General features: G+C 39.6%; 1 protein-coding gene across 2 annotated transcripts in view; it reads right to left on the bottom strand.

Moving 5' to 3' along the window:
* The window catches only part of MELK (maternal embryonic leucine zipper kinase), a 104,949-nt gene that overhangs the window by 54,862 nt on the left and 27,577 nt on the right, over nt 1–22,510 (bottom strand). Inside the window, exons 1-6 of one of the 2 annotated variants that reach the window (XM_027859071.1) lie at nt 22,022–22,138; nt 16,280–16,392; nt 13,802–13,887; nt 7,660–7,776; nt 2,684–2,827; nt 1,109–1,177 (exon numbers count right to left, since the gene is read on the bottom strand). In XM_027859071.1, coding sequence (XP_027714872.1) covers nt 1,109–1,177; nt 2,684–2,827; nt 7,660–7,776; nt 13,802–13,887; nt 16,280–16,343 — 480 coding nt within the window. In that variant the 5' untranslated portion in view covers nt 16,344–16,392; nt 22,022–22,138. Of the gene's footprint in view, nt 1–1,108; nt 1,178–2,683; nt 2,828–7,659; nt 7,777–13,801; nt 13,888–16,279; nt 16,393–22,021; nt 22,139–22,510 lie in introns of those variants that run through there. The other variant, XM_027859072.1, reaches the window with a different exon arrangement.

The following is a 22,510-nucleotide window of genomic DNA, read 5'->3' as shown; positions in this document are numbered from 1 at the left end:
ACCAGTAGTGGAATGGACTAGACTGGCCAGTGTTTCTATAGCAACTGATCTTCATAATCAATGACAGTATAACCACATTATTTGGACTTGACCATCTCAGTACACTGTGTGCTATATGAGGAGGTAGCAACAGCACTTAAGATGACAAAGAAAAAAACAACTGAGTCTGACTACAAAGGAAAGCCACACTTGAGCTGCTGCAAGTTTAAAGACACTCAGATCCTGACTTAACTTTTTCAGGTTCTCAAAAAGGTATAAAAAAAAATTTATGGGAAGTCATGTGGCAGAGCAGGGAGGGTGCTGGATCTGGAGTCACAATACCTAGGTTTGAATCCTATTTCTCTTACTATGTGACCTTTAACAAGTCACTTAACTCTGGGCCTCAGTTCCTCATCAATGATCCTTTTCAGCTCTACATCTGTGATCCTGTGTTTTAAAGGGGAAATGTAAAAGACTCCTAATCTTCCTGCCACAATGTCCTCCTCCCGCCCCAAGGTCATGCTGATTGGCAAGAGGTCATCTGGCCAGCCCCAGTGATCCACCATACTCTCTCCCTGTCATCTACTCTGCCCACTGCTAGGCCCTGGCACCATATGAAGCTGGTCTAAGCAAATGAAAGGATTTAGAAGAAAGTCTCTAGTTGGGAGACTGGAGTGAAAAGGTCTCACATGGAGAATCACAGGAAAGACACAGACTAGAATTCACATGACAAGAAAATAGGGCAAAGTTGTGATTTGCACGTGTGGAAGGAACCTCATTCATGAACAGATCACGGATCCATCAAAGGATATTCAGTTTCTTTGAAAGCTGATTATACTAAAATCAGAGTTATTAAAAATGTTCCTCTCTCCAGGTGGCACGACTACTAAATTTAGACTCCTCTTAATAAGCCAAAAAGCGGTCAATGAAAACAAGGCAGGAGTAAATTCAAAGTAGTATATCAGTCTTAAGTACAAAGAATAGCACAATTTTTTAAGTCCCTTTCCATCCTATCTTCTCTTACTCCAAAATTCAGTGACTACATGAGATGCTACCCATTAAACATTTTAATACTGAAAAGCAAAAGAGCAGCGCTTATTAGTAAAATAAGTAATCTCATCATACGTACTTTGGGCTTTGCACAAAGCCCGAAGTCAATCAACTTCAGTTTATGGCATTCATCAATCAGCAAGTTTTCCTGAAGAAAAAAAAAGATTTCTATTAACTAAGTTTCCTTGATCCAAGTACATTAACACAATTTTCCTCTTTATTAGTTCTATCTGAGAGAGACAAATTTTGCAGAAGTTAATTCTGGGGCAGGGGTGACTTGTGAACAAAGGGAGAGAGAACCTGAAAATCTGGACCAGATAAAAGAATCACATCAAGTTCTGGACCAGGACTGGGCTTCTAGAATTGCCCCTATCTCATTCCATCCTAGCCCCAAGAGGGAGAAGCTAGATACCAAAGGAAAAAGATTAATTAAAGAGTGAGAAATCAACCTTCATCCAAACCACTCAGGGCCTGCCACTTCTATCTAAGCCTCAAGCCCACCCAGAGAGTATGAGTACTGCTACAACCCAACAATGCTGCTCTTAAGTTAACGAGAGCACTGCCTCCTTCACTGAAGATTAAAATCTGCCTCACTTAGAGCTGTAGACTCCAACCCCTACAGGAGGAATTCTTAACATGGGATCTATCTGTTTTTTTAAAAAATATTTTGATAAGTGTATTTGACTATAATCGGTTTCCTTTGTAACCCTATGTATTTTATGTTATGCACTTTAAAACATTACTCTGAGAAAGAGTCCATGGGCTACACTATGCATCCTAGCTGCATAAGATTAGGCAGAGACAGGGGCTGAGTTCTGGGTCAGGGTTTTGGGGTCCAGTGAATGGAAGATGAGGCCCTTGGAAGGGGGTCTTTGAGAACCAAGCGAATTAGTTGAAACGGGGATTTTAAAAAGTAGTCTAAAGTTAGTCAATGAGGAATATAGCTGAGGTGAAGGGAAAGGAAACTAAGTTCTCAACACACTCTGTTCCTTCCATTCAAGTGCCTTCCTTTTGGTCTTAACTTTGTTTCATCCTGAATATATATTACATTTCTACTCCCTTCCTTCCATGTCCTTCTAGTATCTTTTATTAGGTTCTTTAGGTGTGTTTGACATATGAATGGGTCTATTTCTAATATTCATCTCTGCCCTTTGTGCATTCAAACAAGTCATTCCCCATACCTGGAATGCACTTCTCCATCTCTTCCTCTCAGAATCTTCCTTCAAGGCTCAGTTGCCACCTACTCTGTGAAATCTTTCCTCATCTCCTCAATTGTGCCCTTCCTCCTGCTTATATCTACTAATCTCTTTATAGGCTGTATCCCCCCAGTAGAACAGGAGCTCCCTGTAGGCAGGGACTAGGTTTTCATTTGGTCTTTGTGTCCCCAAGGCCTCACACAGTACCTTGTATGGTAGGAAATTAAGGTTAATTGAAATAAATTCTGCCTGTCCATGTGCATTCACTAAAAACCTGAGTATACCCAGCATTCTTCAGTGTATACGAGATGCTAAGGAGCAGAATAAACTAAATAAATAGTCATTGTCTCTGGGAAACAACAATGACTTGACTGGAAGGAGCATTAGAATATTTGAAAATCATAGGCAAATGAAATTTTGAAGCTCAATGTCAAACTAACTGTAAAACAGCCACTTACTGGTTTAAGGTCCCTATGAGCATAACCCTGACTATGTACATAAGCAACAGCTGACACAATCTGACGGAAGAAGATGCGTGTTTCCTCCTCTGAGAGACGATCTTTGGCAATTATATAATCAAACAGCTCTCCTCCAGGGCAATACTGCAACGGGAACAAAACAATATGGTTTTAGTCAGTGCTTTCTCTCTAAAGAACACAGAACAATTTACAGACATTCTCCTTTTTCTCCCTTTAGGAGTATTTTGAAATGTTTTGTCTTTAATTCAATCAACAAACACATTTCAACATAGGAAGGAAAAGGAAGAGGACAATTAAACGAAACTTTCTACCACAGAGTTTACACTTGTATGTACATGTGTATACATACACACACATTGGTGCGTACGTTGTATATACAGACACACACATATATGTAGACATGTATAGATACACATGTGTGTATATGTATATGAGAGTTTATGTAGGTAGTAACAAACTACTGTTTGACTTCTTCTGTGCCTCCACTCCCATCCTTCTGTGCAACTTTTAAAATGTTTTATTCCCCACATCTATCATTGTCCACCAAGTCACCCCTTCCTCTGTTGACACCAGACACCCTCCTTGATAACAAATTTGTATAGACAAGCAAAACAAATCAAGGTCCTGGCTACATATGAGAATGCATGTCTGTTTCTGTACGTCTAGGCCCAGAGCTCTTAACTTGGTGTGGGTCATTGAACACTTCGGCAGTCTGAGGAAGCCTTCTCAGAATGTTCTTAAATGCATAAAATAAAATCAGAGGATTACAAAGGAAACTAACTATACTGAAATAGTTATCAAAATGTTTTTAAAACAAGTTCATAGACCACAGGAGAAGAACGCCTGCTCTTTCATCACCTCTCTACTGAACAATGAAAGATATCCTTTGATATCAGTCTTTTAAAGACATGATTTTATATTCTCACACAAGTTTTTGTATTTGCTTTTTTGGTTGTGCTGGTTTATTGAAGCATGTCCCTACCCAATGTCTCAAAATAAATTAGAAATAGGACCAAGAGCTCTTGGATCTGAATTGTTTAACCATGATTAAGTATTTTAAATAAATATATCCAAGCATGTATGGCTATATAAACAAAATCAATAGTTCCTACCCTCTAGGGGTTTAGTCATCCAGAATAACAGAACATTGGTGCTAAAAGAGAAAACAGAAATAATCTTCACTCCACTATTTTAGAGGTGAAGAAACTAAAAACAAGAGGGGTGAAATAACCTGCCCGAGGTGGCATGATTAGCTGGTAGTAGCCCCCACACTAAGGTCTCCAAACTTTGTTCACTCTGAGTATTCACAAAGTCCTCTCTGTCCATCTTGGGGGAAGGGATTAAGCACTTATATAGCACCTACCATGTGTCAGGCACTATGCTACAAGCACTTTTCAAACACTGTCTCATTTGATCCTCACCTTGCAAGGTAGGCGCTATTATTACCCCCATTTTATAGTTAATGTAACCAAGGCAAATAGAGATTAAGTCACTTGTGCTGGGTCACAAAGCTAGTAAGTGCCTAAGGCTGGATTTGAACTCAGGTCTTCCTGACTTCAGGGCCAGTGTTTAATCCACGGTGCCCCCTAGTGGCTTCACCTTGTCATTCATTCATTCATTCATTCATTCATTCATTCATTCATTCGTTCAAAGAACACAAGTACCTTCTGTATGTAGGGCAGTGTGCCCGGTGCTAGGGGAGATACAAAGTTCAGATAAGTTATAGCTCCTGCCTTCACAGAGTTTATAAGTAGGGGAAAAAAATACACAGAAAACTATTACTTATATATCATAATTTTCTGTACATTTTTGTTAATAACTGCATTTTGTTAATATTATAATAACTCATATTAATATAATTCTTAAAAGTTTCCAGAACTTTTTTCACAACCACACTGGAGAGTACATTACACCCTGGCTCAAAACCTCTGCATTCTCCCTCAGCCCCTAGACCTAACCAGCTGCCAAATCCAATCAATTCTTCTAAGACATTATCTCTCCTGTCTGTCTCCTCTCCACTTGCACTGCCACCGCTAGAGTCTAGATTGTCATTATCTCTGCCTATCACCACCATTCCTCACTAGTTTTACTGCCTCTAGTCTCTTGCCTCCATCCTTCAGAGTTGCCAAAATAATCTTGCCAAGCACAGCAGGTCTTGACCACGTCACTCTTATGCTCAAAAACCTTCCATGGTTCCCTCCTATCTCTGAAATAAAATACAAACTCTACAGCCTGACATTTATGGCCCTCACAATTTGCTTCAAGCAACCCTGCCATATTCAATTTCACCATGTTCCCCTTTTCACATTCCAATTTCCAGCCAAAATGGACTTGTCACTATTCCCCAAACTCATGCTGTATTCCACTTGTGTAAATGCACAAACATTATCCTCAATGCTGGAATTCATAACTCCTCCTCTACATTTAAGAATCTTTACCTTCATTCAAGGCTTGGCACAGGCACAACAGCCTGTGAACCCATCCCTGATGAACCTTCATCTCCTCAAATACAATCCCAGTTGGAGGAATTCTCTCTGTCCTCAAACTTTCACAGATCATTTTGTCCTGATCTCTTTCACTCCTAATCTTCTACCATGGTTATACTTACACTAACAATGTCCAGTGCTGGTACTGTGATTTTTTTTTCACCTTTATATGCCTACAGGCTGGCACAGTGCCTTGCACATTGACAGACACTTAGTAAACATTTGTTAAGTGAAAGCACATTAGAAAGGTGAGCAAAAGTAAGGCCCAAGAAGCCATGGCTCAATGAAGGCTTCATGGAGAAGGCAGTGTGGTACTTGTGCTCAAAGGAGAGATGGGAACGCAGCAGGCAGTAAAGGGAGGAGAGAGCACAGAGCAGCAGGAGCAGAGCAGAGAACAGAGCAGAGAACCCATGTCGAGTTTAGCAGACAGAGAGTCAGTGTGGCTGGAGCACAGAGTACACGGAGCAGGACACAACATGCTCCAGCAGCATGAACATGGCAGCAGTGCAAAAACAGGAGGCCACACAAGTAAGAAATGCCAGCAACACAGAAGCCACGGGGCTTGACGATGGAATGAAGATGAGAGGTGATGGAAAAGTAAAAAGTCAAGTACGTGAATTATGGTACCAGTGACACAAACAGTTAAGTCAGGAAGATAAAGAAATTCCAGGGCAAAGACAATAAGCCTGGTTTTGGACAGGTTGAGTCTGACACGCTAGCAGGACATTCAGGAACAAGAAGCTGGGAGGAGAGGCAACAGAGTGAAGTAGAGAGAATGATGGATTTGGGGTTGGATGAGCTAAACTCACATCCTCACTCTCCACGAATGGAGTCATTTCCCTTTACCTCACCGGGCCAATAACTACAAAACAAGGGAGTTGAGCTAGATTACCTGTAAGGCCTCTGCCCACACTCAATCTATAATGCTACATGTATATACAGGTCAGAAGAGAGGTCAGAGTGTAAAAATCAGGAGAGGAAATAAGATTGCCAATGAGGGAAAAATACAATCAAAAGAAAAGAGAGCCTAGGATAAAATGAAAAAAATGTGAAAATCACTCCCACGTAATACTGTGTCCCTGACATCTCAGACTGGTTGCCCTGCTTTGAATCAAAAGAAACATGAAAATATAGAGCAGCTTCTGCTTTCGTTAACGGGCAATTCTATTTTGACAAAACAGCAATCAAGAAATCTTGAGAGACATCTTTGACTCCTCACTATTCCTTGCTGCTCACATTCTCAATCTACTGCTAGAACTGCAGGACCTTCATAATATTTTCCATCCCGTACTCCTTCTTCCTATCCTTATTAACAGAGCCTTACTCCAGACCTGTGCTTATTTCTCACCTAGACTATTATAACCCTTTTCTCACCTTACTTCCCCCATCTCCACAGGCTTACACAATCTTAGAACCGGAGAGGACCCCAAAAAGTCATCTAGTCCAACCCCCCCACCTGTAGCATGAGTCCTCTTAATCCTATCCAACTCATTTATTCTCACTGCTACTCTCAAAAGGTATCTTTTTCACTCATTCATTACTATACCATCACCACCATCCTCCTTAACATCCTGCAAGTGTCCTAATGTCACACTATAAATCAGTTCAATCATCTTGCGCTGGATTTCAAGGCCTCACAATGGGGCCATCTCCAGTCATCCCGATCTCTATCTGGCCATTGGACCCAGATGGCTCCAGAGGAGAAAGTGAAGCTGGTGACTTTGCATAACCCTCCCTCACTTAAATCCAATTCACCCGCAAGTCATGGTCTCTCCTTCCTGATGTCATAGTTCTTTTCAAGGACAAAGAATAAACAATAGGAAATAGGAACAAGTCTCCAGAACAAATCACACCAGGATTATCTCCAACAGTCCCATTTTGTTTCTGGGGGCCCATCTCAGACACATCTGCTTCAAGTCCTCTTCAATTAGTCAGGTAACAGGCTCTGCGCTGAGCCACATTACATGGCTGAAACACCCCAGCCCATCTATATCATTATTCAAATATCTTCTGAAGTTACCCATTATCTCCAAAGGCTTCCAAATTCATCAAGGAGATATCTTCCTCTAGCAATATGAACTCTAAGCAGAGAACCTCCCCAGCTAACTTCTCTGTCCCCTACTCTCACACATACCCACTCAACTCCAACTTGCATCCATGGTGTTTATGTAAGTGTCTGTGTCTTCATTTGTTTTCATTCTATTGTCCCCAAGTCCTTATCCTCTGTCATTAGTGCTCCACAAACTCTTACTATGCAGGGACAAGGGAACCATCTTGGAACAGCTCTAAGCACAGAACCACAATAGGTACTTAAATACTTTGATAACACAGACACATCGCTGAAACTGAACACGTGATGCATATTCATAATGAATATTCACTTTCAACATGTAGTATTTTAAATTTTGCAAATGAATTGTAAGTATATCTCATTTAGCAAATACGTTTAAGTTTTGAGAACATACTAACCTCCATAACCATAAATATTTTGTTGTCAGTCTCAAGTACATGGTAAAGACGACAAATATGTTGATGACTTAGGTTCTTCATAGCATCAATCTCTGTTTTCACACGAGGCAAATCATTCTGCAACAAAAATTACAATGCTAAAGCAATCTGAAGCATGTTATACAACATCTGTATCATAACAATGATGATGGTTTCCAGGCTTTCTAGGAGGGACAGAGAATATTTAGTCATCTTTAAACAGCGAATGAACATTAAGTTCTCTACATTTCTAAAGAGTCTTATTTTCTAATCTATAAGTGAGAGCAGTAGTGCCAAACTCAAACAGAAACAGATCCCTGCTGGCTGTATATTGACCAAGACAACCACAAATTAATACTATCTATGCTGTACTGCATTTTTACTTATTTTGTTAAACATTTCCCAATTTCACTTTAATCTGGTTCCCATTGACACTCTGGAGTTTGGCAGGCTTGTGAGGCTGGCACTTCTGGCCCAAAGAATATGTAGGCTTGTACAAAACTTCAAAAGAAAATCAGTAATGAATTTATTTGGTTGGGGAAGGTGAAGAAGAAAAGAAGGGATTCTATCTGCTCCTCCCCATCTTGTACAGGTCATAAACAACAGCATTATGCACACAAAGTCCATGGCACAGTCCTACACAATCCCTAACAAATCTGTTTTGTCTGTTTTATAAGTATCTTCTTTGAACACAGTTCTTATCTACAGGAAACCCATATACACGCTCTTATCCCATTTCAGGCTGTGTAACTTGGAGTTAAATGGAAGGAAGGTCTTGCATCCTTCAGGATTTCTGAGGAAAGTCCATTTGTGTTCCCCCTACAGATGAAAATTCTTAAGCAAAGCATTCATACTTAGACTTAAAGCAAGCACAAAAAGATTTCAAATGAAGATAAACCATTAAACTATCATAGTTTTCACATTTTTAAATCCAACAATTTGAATAGAAATGGCTGAACAATTTTAATTTTCAAGCTTCCAAGTTAAATCAAACTTTTCAATACTAGAACTTTATGAAAACAGCTTATAAACACAGATAGATAGATGTATTCAAATACATTATGCACATAAAACATAACTAGAGAGAGTAAAAGCCCAATATTAACAGCTAAATTCATAAGACAATCTTGTCCCCCAATGCTGGAATAAGAAATTCTCTAACAAGGTTCCAAAAAGTCTTCCAAACCTCCTCCAGTAAAAACTCACCCTTTGGAAAGAGTCAAAGAGATGCCTAGACCATACCTCAGAACACAGAGTATAAGCCTTGTCTGATACACTTGATCCTCCCATCCCCACTATCATCTCAAACGTCTTCTGCCCTTTATGGTTAAACTCCTTGAGAAGACAATCTGTAACAAGTGCCTCCACTCCATCTCCTCTCACTAGCTTCTTAATGTTTTATAATCTGATTTCTGACCTCATTATTCCACCAAAACTGCCCTCTCCAAAGTTACCAATGATCTCTTTACTGCCAAATCCAATGGCCTTTTCTCAATTCTCACTCTTCTTGACCTTTATGCAGCCTCTAACACTGTTAATCACCTTCTTCTCCTTGATACTCTCTTCTCTTTAGGAAACTATCCTCTTCTGGTTCTCCTCCGACCCATACGCCTGTTCCTTCTCACTCTCCATCCAAGTCAAGCCTGCTAAATGTGGGTTAGCCCATACGGCTGTAAACTACTCTCTTTTCTTCTCCTCTATACTCCTTCACATGGGTTTAATTATCTTTATGCTAATAATTCTCAAATCTACTTATCCAGACTTACCTCTCTGCTGATCTCCAGCCTCTTATTTCTAAGTGCCTATTAGACATTTCTAATTAGATGTCCTGTAGACACCTTAAACTCAATATACTGCAAAGTGAATTCATTTTCCCTCACATCCTCTCCCCTTCCAAATTTCTCTATTACTGTTGAGAGCACCACCATTCTCCTAGTCCTCCAGGCTTACAACCTAGGTGTCATCCTCAACTCCACCTTGTCTCTCTTCCCCCATATTCAACCTGTTGATGGAAACCTGTTGATTTCACCTTTGTAACTTCTCTCCCTTCACTCTTCTGCTAATGCCATCATCCTGGTGCAGGCCCTCATCATCTCATACCTGAACTACTTCAATAGCCTGCTCGGTCATCAGCCACAAATCTCTCCCTTACTCCAGTCTATCCTCCATTTAGCCACCAAAATGATTTTCCTAAAGCATAAGTCTGACCATGATACCCCCTACTCAATAAACTCCAGTGTTTCCCCATCACCTACAAGATCATATACAAAATCTTGTGTTTGCTATTCAAAGCTTTTCATAACCTAGGCCCACCTCCCCCCAACCTTCTTCACCATTCCAATATTCTTACACCAGCCACTCCATCCAAGCAGTCTTCAATCCAGTGATGCTGTCCTCCTTGCTGGGCCTCAAACAAGACAATCCATCTGAGCTCCAGGGATTTTCTCTGGCTGTCCTCCCAGCCTGAAATGTTCTCCCTCTTCCTCTCTGCCTCCTGACTTCCCTGACTTCCTTCAAGTCCCAGAAAAGATCCCAGCTGGGTGGCATGGTAGATAGAGGGCTGGGACTGGAGTGAGGAAGATCTGAGTTCAAATCCAGCCTCAGACATTTACTAGCTATGTGGTCCTGGGCAAGACACTTACCCTGTATTTGCCTCAGTTACCTCAACTGTACAGAGATAATAACAGCATCTACCCTGCAGGGCTGTTGTGAGGACTTAATGAGATATTTGTAAAAAGCGCTTAGCACAGTGCCTGGCACATGGTAGTTGCTATATAAATGCTTATTCCCTTCCCCTAATTCTACAGGAAGTCTTGCCCAGTCCCTCTTAATCCTGGTGCCTTCTCTCTGTTAATTATTTCCTATCTATCCTGTATGTATAGCATATTTGTACATGTTTGTTCACTTGGCACCCCCATTAGATTGTGAACCCCTCGACAGCAGGGACTGGCTTTCTTGGTATCCTCAGTGCTCAGCACAGTGCCTGGCACATAGCCAATATTTTATAAATGCTTATTAACTGACTGACACTGAGCAGTAGAAGCAACAGCTATTGCTTCCACCATACCCATTCGGGCCCATCCCTTCTGCACAGGCAAACTTGGACATCACAGAATCTTAGAGCGGAAAGGGGCCTTAGAAATCATCTAATCTAAACCTTTCATTTTACAAATGTGGAAGCCAAGATGCAAAGATTTAAAGAAGATTACACAGGAAGGTGGAGACTAAGGAATCAGGACACAAACAATCCCAGGGCTCCTGGACTATCAGGATCTTTCACTATCCCAGCATTCACTACTCATAGGGACCACTGGAAAGCGATTCTCTCTTATAGAAGGCATTTATAAGATCTATCTCCCACCAATACGCCTCTCTTCCATCCTACCAAAAAAAGCCTCTGTTTTTCATTTTAAGAGGGAAAAGAACTTCTATCTAAGCCCAAGAACACTACCCTAGCTAGATACTCTTAGTATTTCCAAAATTCATTCCCTACTCCAATTCAGCTTCCAAACCCTATACTGAGAGGCATTAATTCTTCTGCTAGCAAAATTTATAACAGGCCTTCGGAAACCAGGGCTACCAGCTGGAATTTCTCTCTAACCACCTCAATGTCACTCAGTGGAATATGGATACATCTTCTAGAAAGACGACTAGCTGTTAGAGAACCAATTCAAGAGGTTGAATGAACTTTCAGAAAATATAGAAGGATATGGGAGACTTCTTAATAAGGAATTAAAACATGTTAGCAAATAGAACTACATATACTATCAAAAAAGACTAAATGGAACTAGAGCATCGATTTAGAAAAGAATCCAAGCAAGAGACGTTAACTGATTTCGAAGCAAGGTCATTACGCTTTGAATGGTGTTCTACAAAACTATATCTGAAAGAATTAGCTGACTTACAAAAGCTTCCCCATTGCCCCAACGTACCTTATATTTAACTAACTCTCTCTGTAGCTTCTCATAATACAGATTAACAATTTAGGGGAGAAATCATAAATTGGGCCAAATACAACCTTACTGAAATAAGTACACCTCAAGGAGCTTTAGTCAAAGAACTAGAGCCCTGTGCTCTATCATGAAAGAACTGATCTGAAACACTGTCCTGGAATAATGTTCTATGCTTTAAGTATCATAAAATGATCCTGTACGTATTACAGCCAGTTTGTAAACAGGATCCTGTCCAAGTTCATGGTAAAATCAGAAAGTCAAACTCTGGGCTTCTTTCTAAAGCTCACAAACCTCCAGTTCATGTTGGCATTTGATTAAATCTATTTTCATTAAACTGTAATTTCACAAAATACACATTGAGAGTAAAATGTTCCATTTTAGTTGAAATGGAAAAACATAACAATAGCTCATGGTCTTAGCACCATCTTGTCATTTCCACTCCACCACAACAGGCAAGTTAAGAAGAAGCAAATACACAGGCTGAAAAGCAAGTGGAGAAAGATGAGACAGAGGTCTACCTAGACTGACTGTACTGACCACAAAAACCACAAGTGCAGGGCTATGGAATGCCAGCCCCTGGTCACAACTGGCTGAAACTTTCAGGAGATATCACCCTATGGAGGACTGTAGCAGCATTCCCATCTTATTCAGAATTCTTATTTCTACCATTTGATACAGGATTCTTGCCATCATTTGACTGCTCTCTGACAAAGTCGGATGCCATAGACCCTCAACATTCTAGACAGATTATTTTCTTTGTTGTACCTGAATAATAAATCATTTTTACTTTTTCGATTAAAAAAAAAAACCACATCAATATCACTCTGCTATCTACACTACAACAGTTGTATTGCAGCACTTCTAGAGTCTTGCAAAATTCAAGCTGAAAAAAACCTGTGGTTGAAAGAAATATTCTTTTCAGTGTCAAGACCTTCTTTTAGCAAATAGTCTCCTTCAAGCCAGGAAAACACTATTATACAATACAAGTGCACTTGCCATTTCTATCTCCACAAAATCTCTCAATCTGACCCTTTTTTCTACTCCCAAACCTACCACCTTAGTTCAGGCCCTCATAACCTTTCACCTAAATTACTGCAATGACCTCCCAATCATCTTCCTGCCTCTTTTCACTCCAGGCCATCCTACACCCAGTTGCCTCAGTGATTTTCTTTAAATGTAGATCTAACTACATCAATTACCTATTCAATAAACTCCAAGGGTTCCCCATTGCCTCTAGAATAAAAATATAAATTTCTTTGTTGACCGTATAAAGCCCTTCACAACCTGGCCCTAACATATTACAGCTTCAATATACATTTCTCCTCCTTCAACACTATGCGATCCAACCAAACTAAAAGATTGTTCCTCCAACACATTAGTCCATCTCCCATCCCCATGCTCTTCCACTGATTGTTCCCCACACCTATATAATAAACTCTCTCCTCACCTCTTCCTCAAAAAATCCCTCTCTTCCTTCAAGCCACAACTCAAGGGTCACCTTTTACATGGTCTTTCCTAATTGCCCCAACTGCTAGTACCCTCCTTCCAAAACTACTTTGTGTAGAAATACTTTGTAATTATTTGTACTTTTTCTATACATATAATTATATGTGTATTTTTAATCTTCCTCATTAGAATACAAGCTATTCAAGAGTAGGGATTGGTCCATCGTTTCATCCTTTGTGTCCGTATGCCTAAAATCTTGCACAGTACCTGTTCAAAGGCACTTAATAAATGCTTCTTGATTGACTGATTGAAGTGATGGGTTGCAACAATGCTTTTATCCTCATTTTACCAGGGCAAAATAGACTCAGCTAAAATGAAATGTTTTATTTCCCACAATAAACTAAATCCTACTGAATTTATGAACCTGTCCTACGAAACACATAGATAATTTGGCAACAATTAAGGCAAACAAACTGTCAAATACATGCTCAGAAAATCTAGAAACTAGATTTAGTTAAGTGGCAAGACAAATGGATTATACAGTGCTCATATAAGCATCCTTACTTATCCTGTTGTCAAATTCATGAACCAGGTGACACTTGCTTCCTCTAAAGTAATATTTAATGTCATAAATCCCTACACTATGAGCTCTAGAAATCGGATTTTGATTTATGAGGTTGATTTAATATTAAATTTGAAAACAAAAACAAACAAATAACACTTACCCCTAGGGTATTCTTGTCCATGATTTTTATCGCTACCTTTTCTCCCGTGAGAATATGGCGGGCAAGCTTAACCTTTGCAAAGCCACCTGAGTTTAAGAAAAAGTAACATTTTAAAATAAACATATTTAGAAAGAGACTAGGTAAATATAATCTCCAGAATTAAGGGCTTAGGCAACAAGCCAAGTCATTTTCCAATGGCTTGGATGTATGTACATTTTCCCACTATATCCTGATTCTTTCTTCACATTTGGCTGCATACTGGGTACTACCTTAAACCCCTCTTCATTTAAAAAAAAATTAGTGGACTGTTTTTCAAAGTACTACATAGAATTCATTTTAGAGAAAATTGCTCTAGAGCTAATGCTACAGAAGTATATCTTTTACATATAGAAAAGGATACTTCTGTGTGTATATAAATACATATATGTTTTGTTAAACCAAATGCAGAAATAAACAAAATTGAACATTGTGTATTTATAATGACCAAGCCTGGTCCCAGATAAGAGATAAGAATATGGATTTCATTCCCTTCTTTGAAGAGGCAAAAGACTATGGAAGTAAAAGACTGCATGTGCTATCAGACTTCATCAATCCATTGACTAGTTTTGCTGAACTGCTTTTTTCTCTCTTTGTTTTATTCTTTATTACAAAAGATAGTGAAAAGATATAATTGGAAATGAAAATTATATAAACACAGAAGAAATCAATAACAATTTATTAAAAAGGGGAGGGAGTCTGTGAATAATCTGCCAATGACTAAAGATTAATAACACTTTCAACATCAATTGACCTTTTAATAAAGCTGTAAATATAACCAACAATCTTTCAAAACACACCAAAAGCCTTATCAATATTTTTTGCAGGTCAGTTAAAAAAAATAAAGACTATCTAAATCAAGGTGAGTAGGAGGAGAACCATGAATTTCCCTATTCCCTTACTGTTTATAAATAGGCCTACAAACACTATCACTAAAGAAAAGAAGAGTTCAAGCTCCACATTTACCAAAATTGGATTTTAAATAAAGTCTCCTATTGTACCACACTATGCCAAGTAATGTACCTTGGTCCTATATTATTTCACTAGTTAAAAATTATTGATATTAGTCCAACCATTTAGTAGTGAAATAGTGACTGTTTACTCTCATCAGGACTTTACCTAAAATGGAAACCTAGAGGAAAAAAAATCATATACATGACCCTCAGCAAATTTTCTACCAAAGACTCAAGCCAAGCCCCACAAATAATAATCTGTACAAGCAGAGAATACAGCATTTCCATTCTATCTACTGGAATCCCACATCATGCAATCCCATATCAACTACAAGATTTTCAAGGACCTGATACATATTCAAATACTTGCAACTGATTACTACCGCTACCAGAGATGTCATTAAAGTAATATTTAAGTATTCAGCTTACTGAAAATATTCCTGCCTTTCTACAAACAATTTCCATTTGGGAAATAATCTATAGACTCAAACTTGCTAAAAAGTCTTGTTCAGTGAAGGCTACCTGAAACAATGTAACAGATATCCTCTTCAAAACAAAATTTATTAAATTTATTATACCAATTCATTATATTTATTAAATCAGAATTAAGACTGCTATTCTACTTAAAGCATGGAAATTAAGAAGAATGAGAAATTATGGATTAAAATTAAAGTATGTTACATGTAATCAAAGAAGTGAGTGTGGCAATGATTATAGTATCAAAAAGTGATTACTCATATTCATAAGACTGATACTATGAAACAGAACTAAATTAAATTAACCCTACTGAATACAAACTCACTGTGCCCAAACAGAAGGATTTAAGTTACAAAACAGTGTAGAAGGTGGTAAGGATGCATGGACGCCACCAAGAGCAGCAGTGTAAGAAAGGTAAAATGTGAGGAATTAAAGGTAAATTAAATAAAATATTGCACAACATTGGGCTTGTCTGAGAAACAATCAGAGCACCTATCAAAGTGTCAAGATCCAGGTACTCCAGGATCGACTATGACCATCCTGGGCAGCAGACAAGCTTACGTTACATGATGATTAGTCAAACATACAAATATAACTCTTGCTATCTAGAAATAAAAATATATAAAGACCAACCTAAATTTTTGAAGTGTTCCATCAAAACTAAGATTGAAATAAGTCTGTCAAATAACTATCTCTACTTCATTAGGGTTTGGCCACTCCAATCAACAGATAATTGACTGTGTGTGCATATGCAGAAGTATGGCCAAGCAGTTGAAAATTTGTGATTGATTAAAATCTTAAAAATCTGAACTCCATCTAGCAGCATTTATCCTAACGTCTCCTTCTTCTGATCTAATGAAGGATATATAGTAGTGCTGATTGCTAAACAATGTTGCTTATTTGACAGAATGACATAGGTTAGGAATCAGCAAGAACTCATGGGCTGAAAACTCAAATAGTTCTCTTGCCACCCAAAAAAAAAAAAAAAAAAAAAAAAAGGAGCAAGGCTTACCTGTCCCAATAGTTTCATATAATTCATAATATTTGAGAAGTTCATCATAGTCTCCCACCGCCATGGTGAAAGCTTGTTTCAAAATACCAAAAAATAGAAAACAAGCACACAATCTGTTGGGTACAAACAACACAAAAAGATTATAATCTAGTATTAAAAATTAAGGATGATCTAAATGGTTGATAGGAACTTTTAAATCTGAAGGTTCTTAAGAGATTAAAATATCTTGTTTTCTCAAAGCCTACAACAATCGTTTACACATATTAGATATGCAACAAACATCTGATGATCTAATCACACTTACCTATGATGAAATCAGTCATCTGACAAGCATCAACAATACACAAGATTAATACAAACACATATAAGTCAATGTCCGGTTGTAGAATTGATCATGAAACGAACATTCAGGCCCAGAGCTTCTCTTCTTCCTACTGAACTTACCTTTTGATCATTTCCACACATTAGCATCTCTACCAACAGGTGAAGTGAGAAAATAAAAGGAGATGACGGGTTGGTTTTGTTTCTTGTTTCTCCCAGCTAACGATGGGAGAAGAGAAAGCTGAAATGAAAGCTAAGTTAAGATTCTGGGTTAAGATGCAATTGTTTGAACTCTTAGGTACCACATCACACCTATCAGATTGGCTAACATGACAAAACAGGAAAATTATAAATGCTGGAGAAGATGTGGAAAAATTAGAACACTGATGCATTGTTGCTAGAGTTTTGAACTGATACAACCATTCTGGAGAAAAATTTGGAACTATGCCCCAAGGGTTATAAAAACCATATCCTTTGACCCAGTAATACTACTTCTAGGTCTGTATCCCAAAGAGATTATAAAAATGGGAAAAGGACCCACATGTACAAAAATATTTATAGCAGCCCTTTTTGTGGTGGCGAAGAACTGGAAATTGTGCGTATGAATGGAATGGAATACTATTGTGCTATAAGAAATGATGAGCAGGTGGACTTTAGAAAAACCTGGAAAGATTTGTACGGTCTCATGCTGGGTGAAGTAAGCAGAACCTGGAAAACATTGTACACAGTAACAGCCCCACTGTGTGATGACTGACTTTGATAGACTTGGCTCTTCTCAGCAATGCAAGGATCTAAGACAACTACAAAAGACTCACAATGGAAAATGCTATCCACATCCAGAGAAAGAACTATGGAGACTGCATGCAGATCGAAGCACACTATTTGCTCTCTTCTTGTTTTGTTTTGTTTCTTCTTTCTAGTGGTTCCTCCCATTGGTTCTAATTCTTCTCTACAACATGACTAATGTGAAAATGTTTAATATGAATGTATATGTAGAGGCTGTAACAGATTGCACACCATCTTGGAGAGGGGGAGGCGGAGAAAATTTAAAACTCAAAAGCTTATGGAAGTGGCCCAGTGGATAGAACACCAGCTCTGGAGTCAGGAGGACCCGAGTTCAAATCTGATCTCAGACAAAACACTTGACACTTACTAGCTGTGTGACCCTGGGCAAGTCACTTAACCCCAATTGCCTTAAAAAAAAAAGTTTATGGAAGTGAATGTTAAAAACTAAAAATAAATACTTTTTTTAAAAAGTGATTCAATTGTTTGATTATCTATGGAATTTAACTACCATATTTCCCCTCTAAGAAATCAGAGAGAAATAAAAGTCATTTATAGTAAGCTGCTTCTTTAACAAGATAAATCTTGCTACCACACTGCCTCTAGACAACTATCTATCATGCACAATAAACCACCATAATAGAAGATACTTGGCAGAATTCCAAATTGCATTCCTGGATTCCTGGAAGTGTTCTGTAACAGTTTAAAGTAGATTCTAACCCTGGCTCTGCCAACTTATTGGTCATATGATCTTGGCCAAGTAATTTACTTAGCTTCTTTTGGTCTGAGTTTTATCATGATCATCAAGTTAACTTTCCAGCTTCAAAATCCCATTAAAAAATCATTTTCAATATTGCATGTCTGTGTGTCTGTGTGCATGAGCCTTTGTTGACAGTGAAAGGGAAGAACAATTCAAGAACAGAGCAAAGGAGCACAAGGTAAGTTCATACAAAATCAGAAGGTTTGAGGCAGGTCATAAGATTAGAGACAGAGAAAGACATGAAGCTGATTTGAGAGCTAGAATTAATGAAGCAGATGAGACAGTGAGTGAGGGGCAGGAAGGGGAGAAAGAAGCCAGGGAGTAGATACGATGCTCTAAAACGGTCCCTTGCCTGCAGAAATAAGCCTACATACAAGACTGAAGCTCAGTAAGTGTAAAGAACATATCTCACTCTTCATTTCCTCCATGATTCCCAGGGCCCTGGATATAGTAGGAACTCAAAAGTTCAAGGAAATGAAAGAAACCAACTTTTTTTCCCTGTACTTCTTGGGTTCCCTTCATTCTACCCTGTAGAGAAAGACAGAGGCCTCCACCTGATTCATTAAAAGTAGCCCAAGTGCCTGCCTAGGCAGAAGAACAGGGAGCTAATCATATAATCATCATTGAGCCATTTTCAGACTCTTTGTGACCACATTTGCAGTTTTCTTGGCAAAGATGCTTCTTTAACTGGAGTGGTTTGCCATTTCCTTCTCCAGTTCATTTTACAGATGAGGAACTGAGACAAAAAGGTTAAGTGACTTGCCCAGGGTCACACAGCTAGTAAGTGTATGAAGCCACATTTGAATCCATGAGGTTGAGTCTTCCTGATTCCAAGCCCAGGTGGTCCATCCACTTTTTCTCCTAGCTGTCAATCATACAATCTGGAAGAGCTAATACAGACCTCCTACCCCCAGAGATTACAATGAAAAGACCTAGGATTAAACCCTAGCATTGCCACTTATTGCCAGTGTCACCCTGGTTGGGTCACTTGACCTCTCTGGGACTCAGTTTCCTCACCTGTAAAATGAGAGGGTTAGAGTAGATGGATCTCAAACATTCCTTTCCAGCTCCAAACTTAGGAGCTCCAAAGGAAACTATTATTATTACCATTTTACAGATAAAAATGTCTCAGAGAGACAAAACTGCCACAGAAACAAAATTAAAAATTGTACTGCTACAGGCTGTAGGCACAAGATATTTAATAAATCTCTTATGGCACCTTTCTGTAAAACATGAAAAAAAAAGTCTGAGCTGGATGACAGGTCTGTCAATCGAATTTGCAGCTGGCTACACCATCAAAAGAGTATTACCCAAAGAGTATAAAAGGAAATCTCCAGTAATATGCCCCAAGTCTATATCCCTGGCCATCAACACTTTTATCAATGGCTTGGACAAGGACATGTTTATCAGCCAAGTGGATGGCAATCCTTCAGTACAGAGCTAACTCACTTAGTGACAGAGACAATATTTTAAATGATCACTGTAGACTGGAACAAGGCCAAAACTAACAAAATGAAATTTGATAGGGACAAATATAAAGTCTTATATGCATGTTCAACAAAATCAATCACAAACCTTCAGAATGGAGGATACCCGGCTTAAAAGGAATTTATGTGAAATATTTCAGTAGAGTACAAGCTCAAAAAAATGCTGAAACAAGGTGATGTGCCTATCAAAAATAGCAAATGCAATCTTAGAACTCCTTTAAATACAGTATAGTATCCAGAACAAGAGAGGTAAGGACTTCACTATACTATGTCAGACTTCAAGTACTATGTTCCAGTCACATTTTAAGAAGCTAAAAGCATATCCAGAGGACCATGACAATAAGGGTGATGGACATAAAAACTAGATCACATGAGAAACAAAGACTATTTAGCCTGGACAAATAAGACTAACCAGAAACACAATCACTGACTTCAAATAACTGCAAAGTCTTCACATGAAAGGAAAAACATCTATTCCTAGTTGCTCCAACAGGCAGAAGTAGGAGTGATGAGTACAAAGAAGAGAGATTTGTAAAAGAAGAATTTCCAAACAAACACTTTTGTCATAGGATTCAGAGCTAGAACGACCCTTGGAGATCACCTGGTTAAATTCCCTTATTCACAACTGTTTCCCCAAACATGTTTAAAGTGAGGCTGAATATCCACTAAACAACTTCTAACAATACATGGATCTGAGGGGCAAAATGGGGCCCAGAACCCAGCCTCCTTTCTTATAGGAGTGTTTCCCTTTCAGCTATCACATTAAAGGTTGCTCTCAGAGTATTGCTATTGCCTTTCTTCTTGGTTAGGCCTGGAATCAGGAAAACTGGAACTAAAATCCAGCCTCGGACACTTCCTTGCTGTGTGACCCTAGGCAAGTCACTTAATCTCTGTCTGCCTCACAAAATGGGGATAATAATAGCACCTACCTCTCAGGATTGTTGTAAGAATCTAATGAAATAACTTTAAAGTGCTTTCCAGTACCTGACATATAGTAAGCACTACATAAATGTTAAATATTGCTATTAGTACTGTTTTTATTATTATTACTACTAGCTAAGTAGCTCAGAACATGCAGGCCTACATCAGGAAAACCCGAGTTCAAATTCTGCCTCAGACAGACTTAGCTGTACAACCTGGGACAAGTCACTGAATGTCTCTCAGCCTCCATTTCATCACACATAAAATGAGGATGATTAATATCACATGCTCTACTTCCCCAGTTGTTATGAGGATAAAACAGGATATTTGGAAAGCACTTAAACACTATCTATATATGCTATAAAACATATAAATGCTAGGTATTATTATTAAATTAAACACGTAAAAGACTTTGCAAAATTCAAGGAACTAGGGAGAGCTAGATGGCACAGTGGATAGCGCACTAGCCCTGGAATCAAGAGGACCCGAGTTCAAATTTGACCTCAGAGGTGTAATAATAACTGTGTGACTCTGGGCAAATCACTTAACTTCGACTGACTCAAAAAAAAAAAAATTAAGCAATTGCATAATTGCTAGCTACTATTATTAAATCAGAATGCAGCTACGTAATTGCTATTAGTAAATCAGAATGTAAAGCGCTTTGCAAATCTTAAAGCCCTCTAGAAATGCTAGCTATTATTATTAAATCAGATAATATATGTTAAAGCTCTCTGCAAACCTTAAAGAACTATAAATTTAGTTATTATTAAATCAGACACGTAAAGCGCTTTGAAAACCATAAAGCCTTCTACAAATGTCGGCTATTAAGCCAGATAACATATGTTAAAGCACTCTACAGACCTTAAACTATATAAATGGTAGCTATAATTATTGAATCTGACAATACGTAAAGCTCTTTGCAAACCATTAAGCCCTCTAGAAATGTTAGCTATTATTATTATTATTAAATCAGATAACAAACTGTTTTGCAAACCGTAGAGCCCTACATAAATGCTACCAATCATTATTTCGTGCGCTTGTGCCCCGGATCCCTCTGGCAATCTGGTCAAGCCTAGGGACCCCCTCTCAGAAGGCGCTGCTGCTCATACACCCCTTCTGTGACCCTTTCTCCCCTTCTCAGAATAATGCCTTGTTGCCCACAGTCATAACGGAAGAAAATGCTAATTTTCACTTAAGAATTAATGGGAAAAGAAGCTTGTTAAGTGTATTCTTCCCCAACCAAGTTCGCGGAGCTCCTGGGATGCCCCCAAGGACCCCTGGCCTGGTCCCAGCCCGGAGAGACGGTGTGGATGGCCTGGGTGACCCAGGCGCCCCGGAGCCGGCTCTGCCCGCGGCCCCGCAGGTGGGAGGAGCCGCTCGGTCGCCCAGTCTCCTCCGTCCCGCCGCGCCGCGCCAGGACGTCTCCGAGGGTTTCCGACCCCATCCCCGCCGGGCCGGGCGGCCACTCACCCGCGAGGAGGACGGGGCGTGCACGGACCGCTGGACAGGCCGAGGCGAACCGGCCGAACCGTTGAACAGGCCTTGGGGGAGCGAAGTGAAGCGGCAGCGGAGACGCACGCAACCGCACCTCCCCGGCCAGCGTTCAAACCTCCCGGGCTCCCCGCCTCGCTTCCGCCCGCCAATAGAATCAAACCTCGGAGACCGGAAGGGGCGTGGCGGAAGGGCGGGGGCGGAGAGGGGGCGGGGCATCTCGGGGGACAACTAGAGCCAACCACGTGGGAGGCGGGAGCAAGCGCGTTCCCTCTTCCCTCCTTTGCTCTCCTGGCTCCAGCGACTCTCTGGCGTGGACGTTATGGGGCTGCCAGTTATTTCCCTTTCCTGTTCCTTCTTGTCTTGGAGAGGCAGCCTGACCCGAAGGGCAGACGCGATTCCCCATCCGAGGTCCTCCTTCTGTTTCCTGCTTCGCTCACATCAGCCCCAAAGATCGTCTTAGTCATA

Source organism: Vombatus ursinus, unplaced genomic scaffold (assembly GCF_900497805.2).
Source record: "Vombatus ursinus unplaced genomic scaffold, bare-nosed wombat genome assembly UNPS02014158.1, whole genome shotgun sequence".
Lineage (NCBI taxonomy): Eukaryota > Metazoa > Chordata > Mammalia > Diprotodontia > Vombatidae > Vombatus > Vombatus ursinus.
Note: the sequence above shows the minus strand (reverse complement) of the source record. Positions and strands in the feature narration are given on the sequence as shown.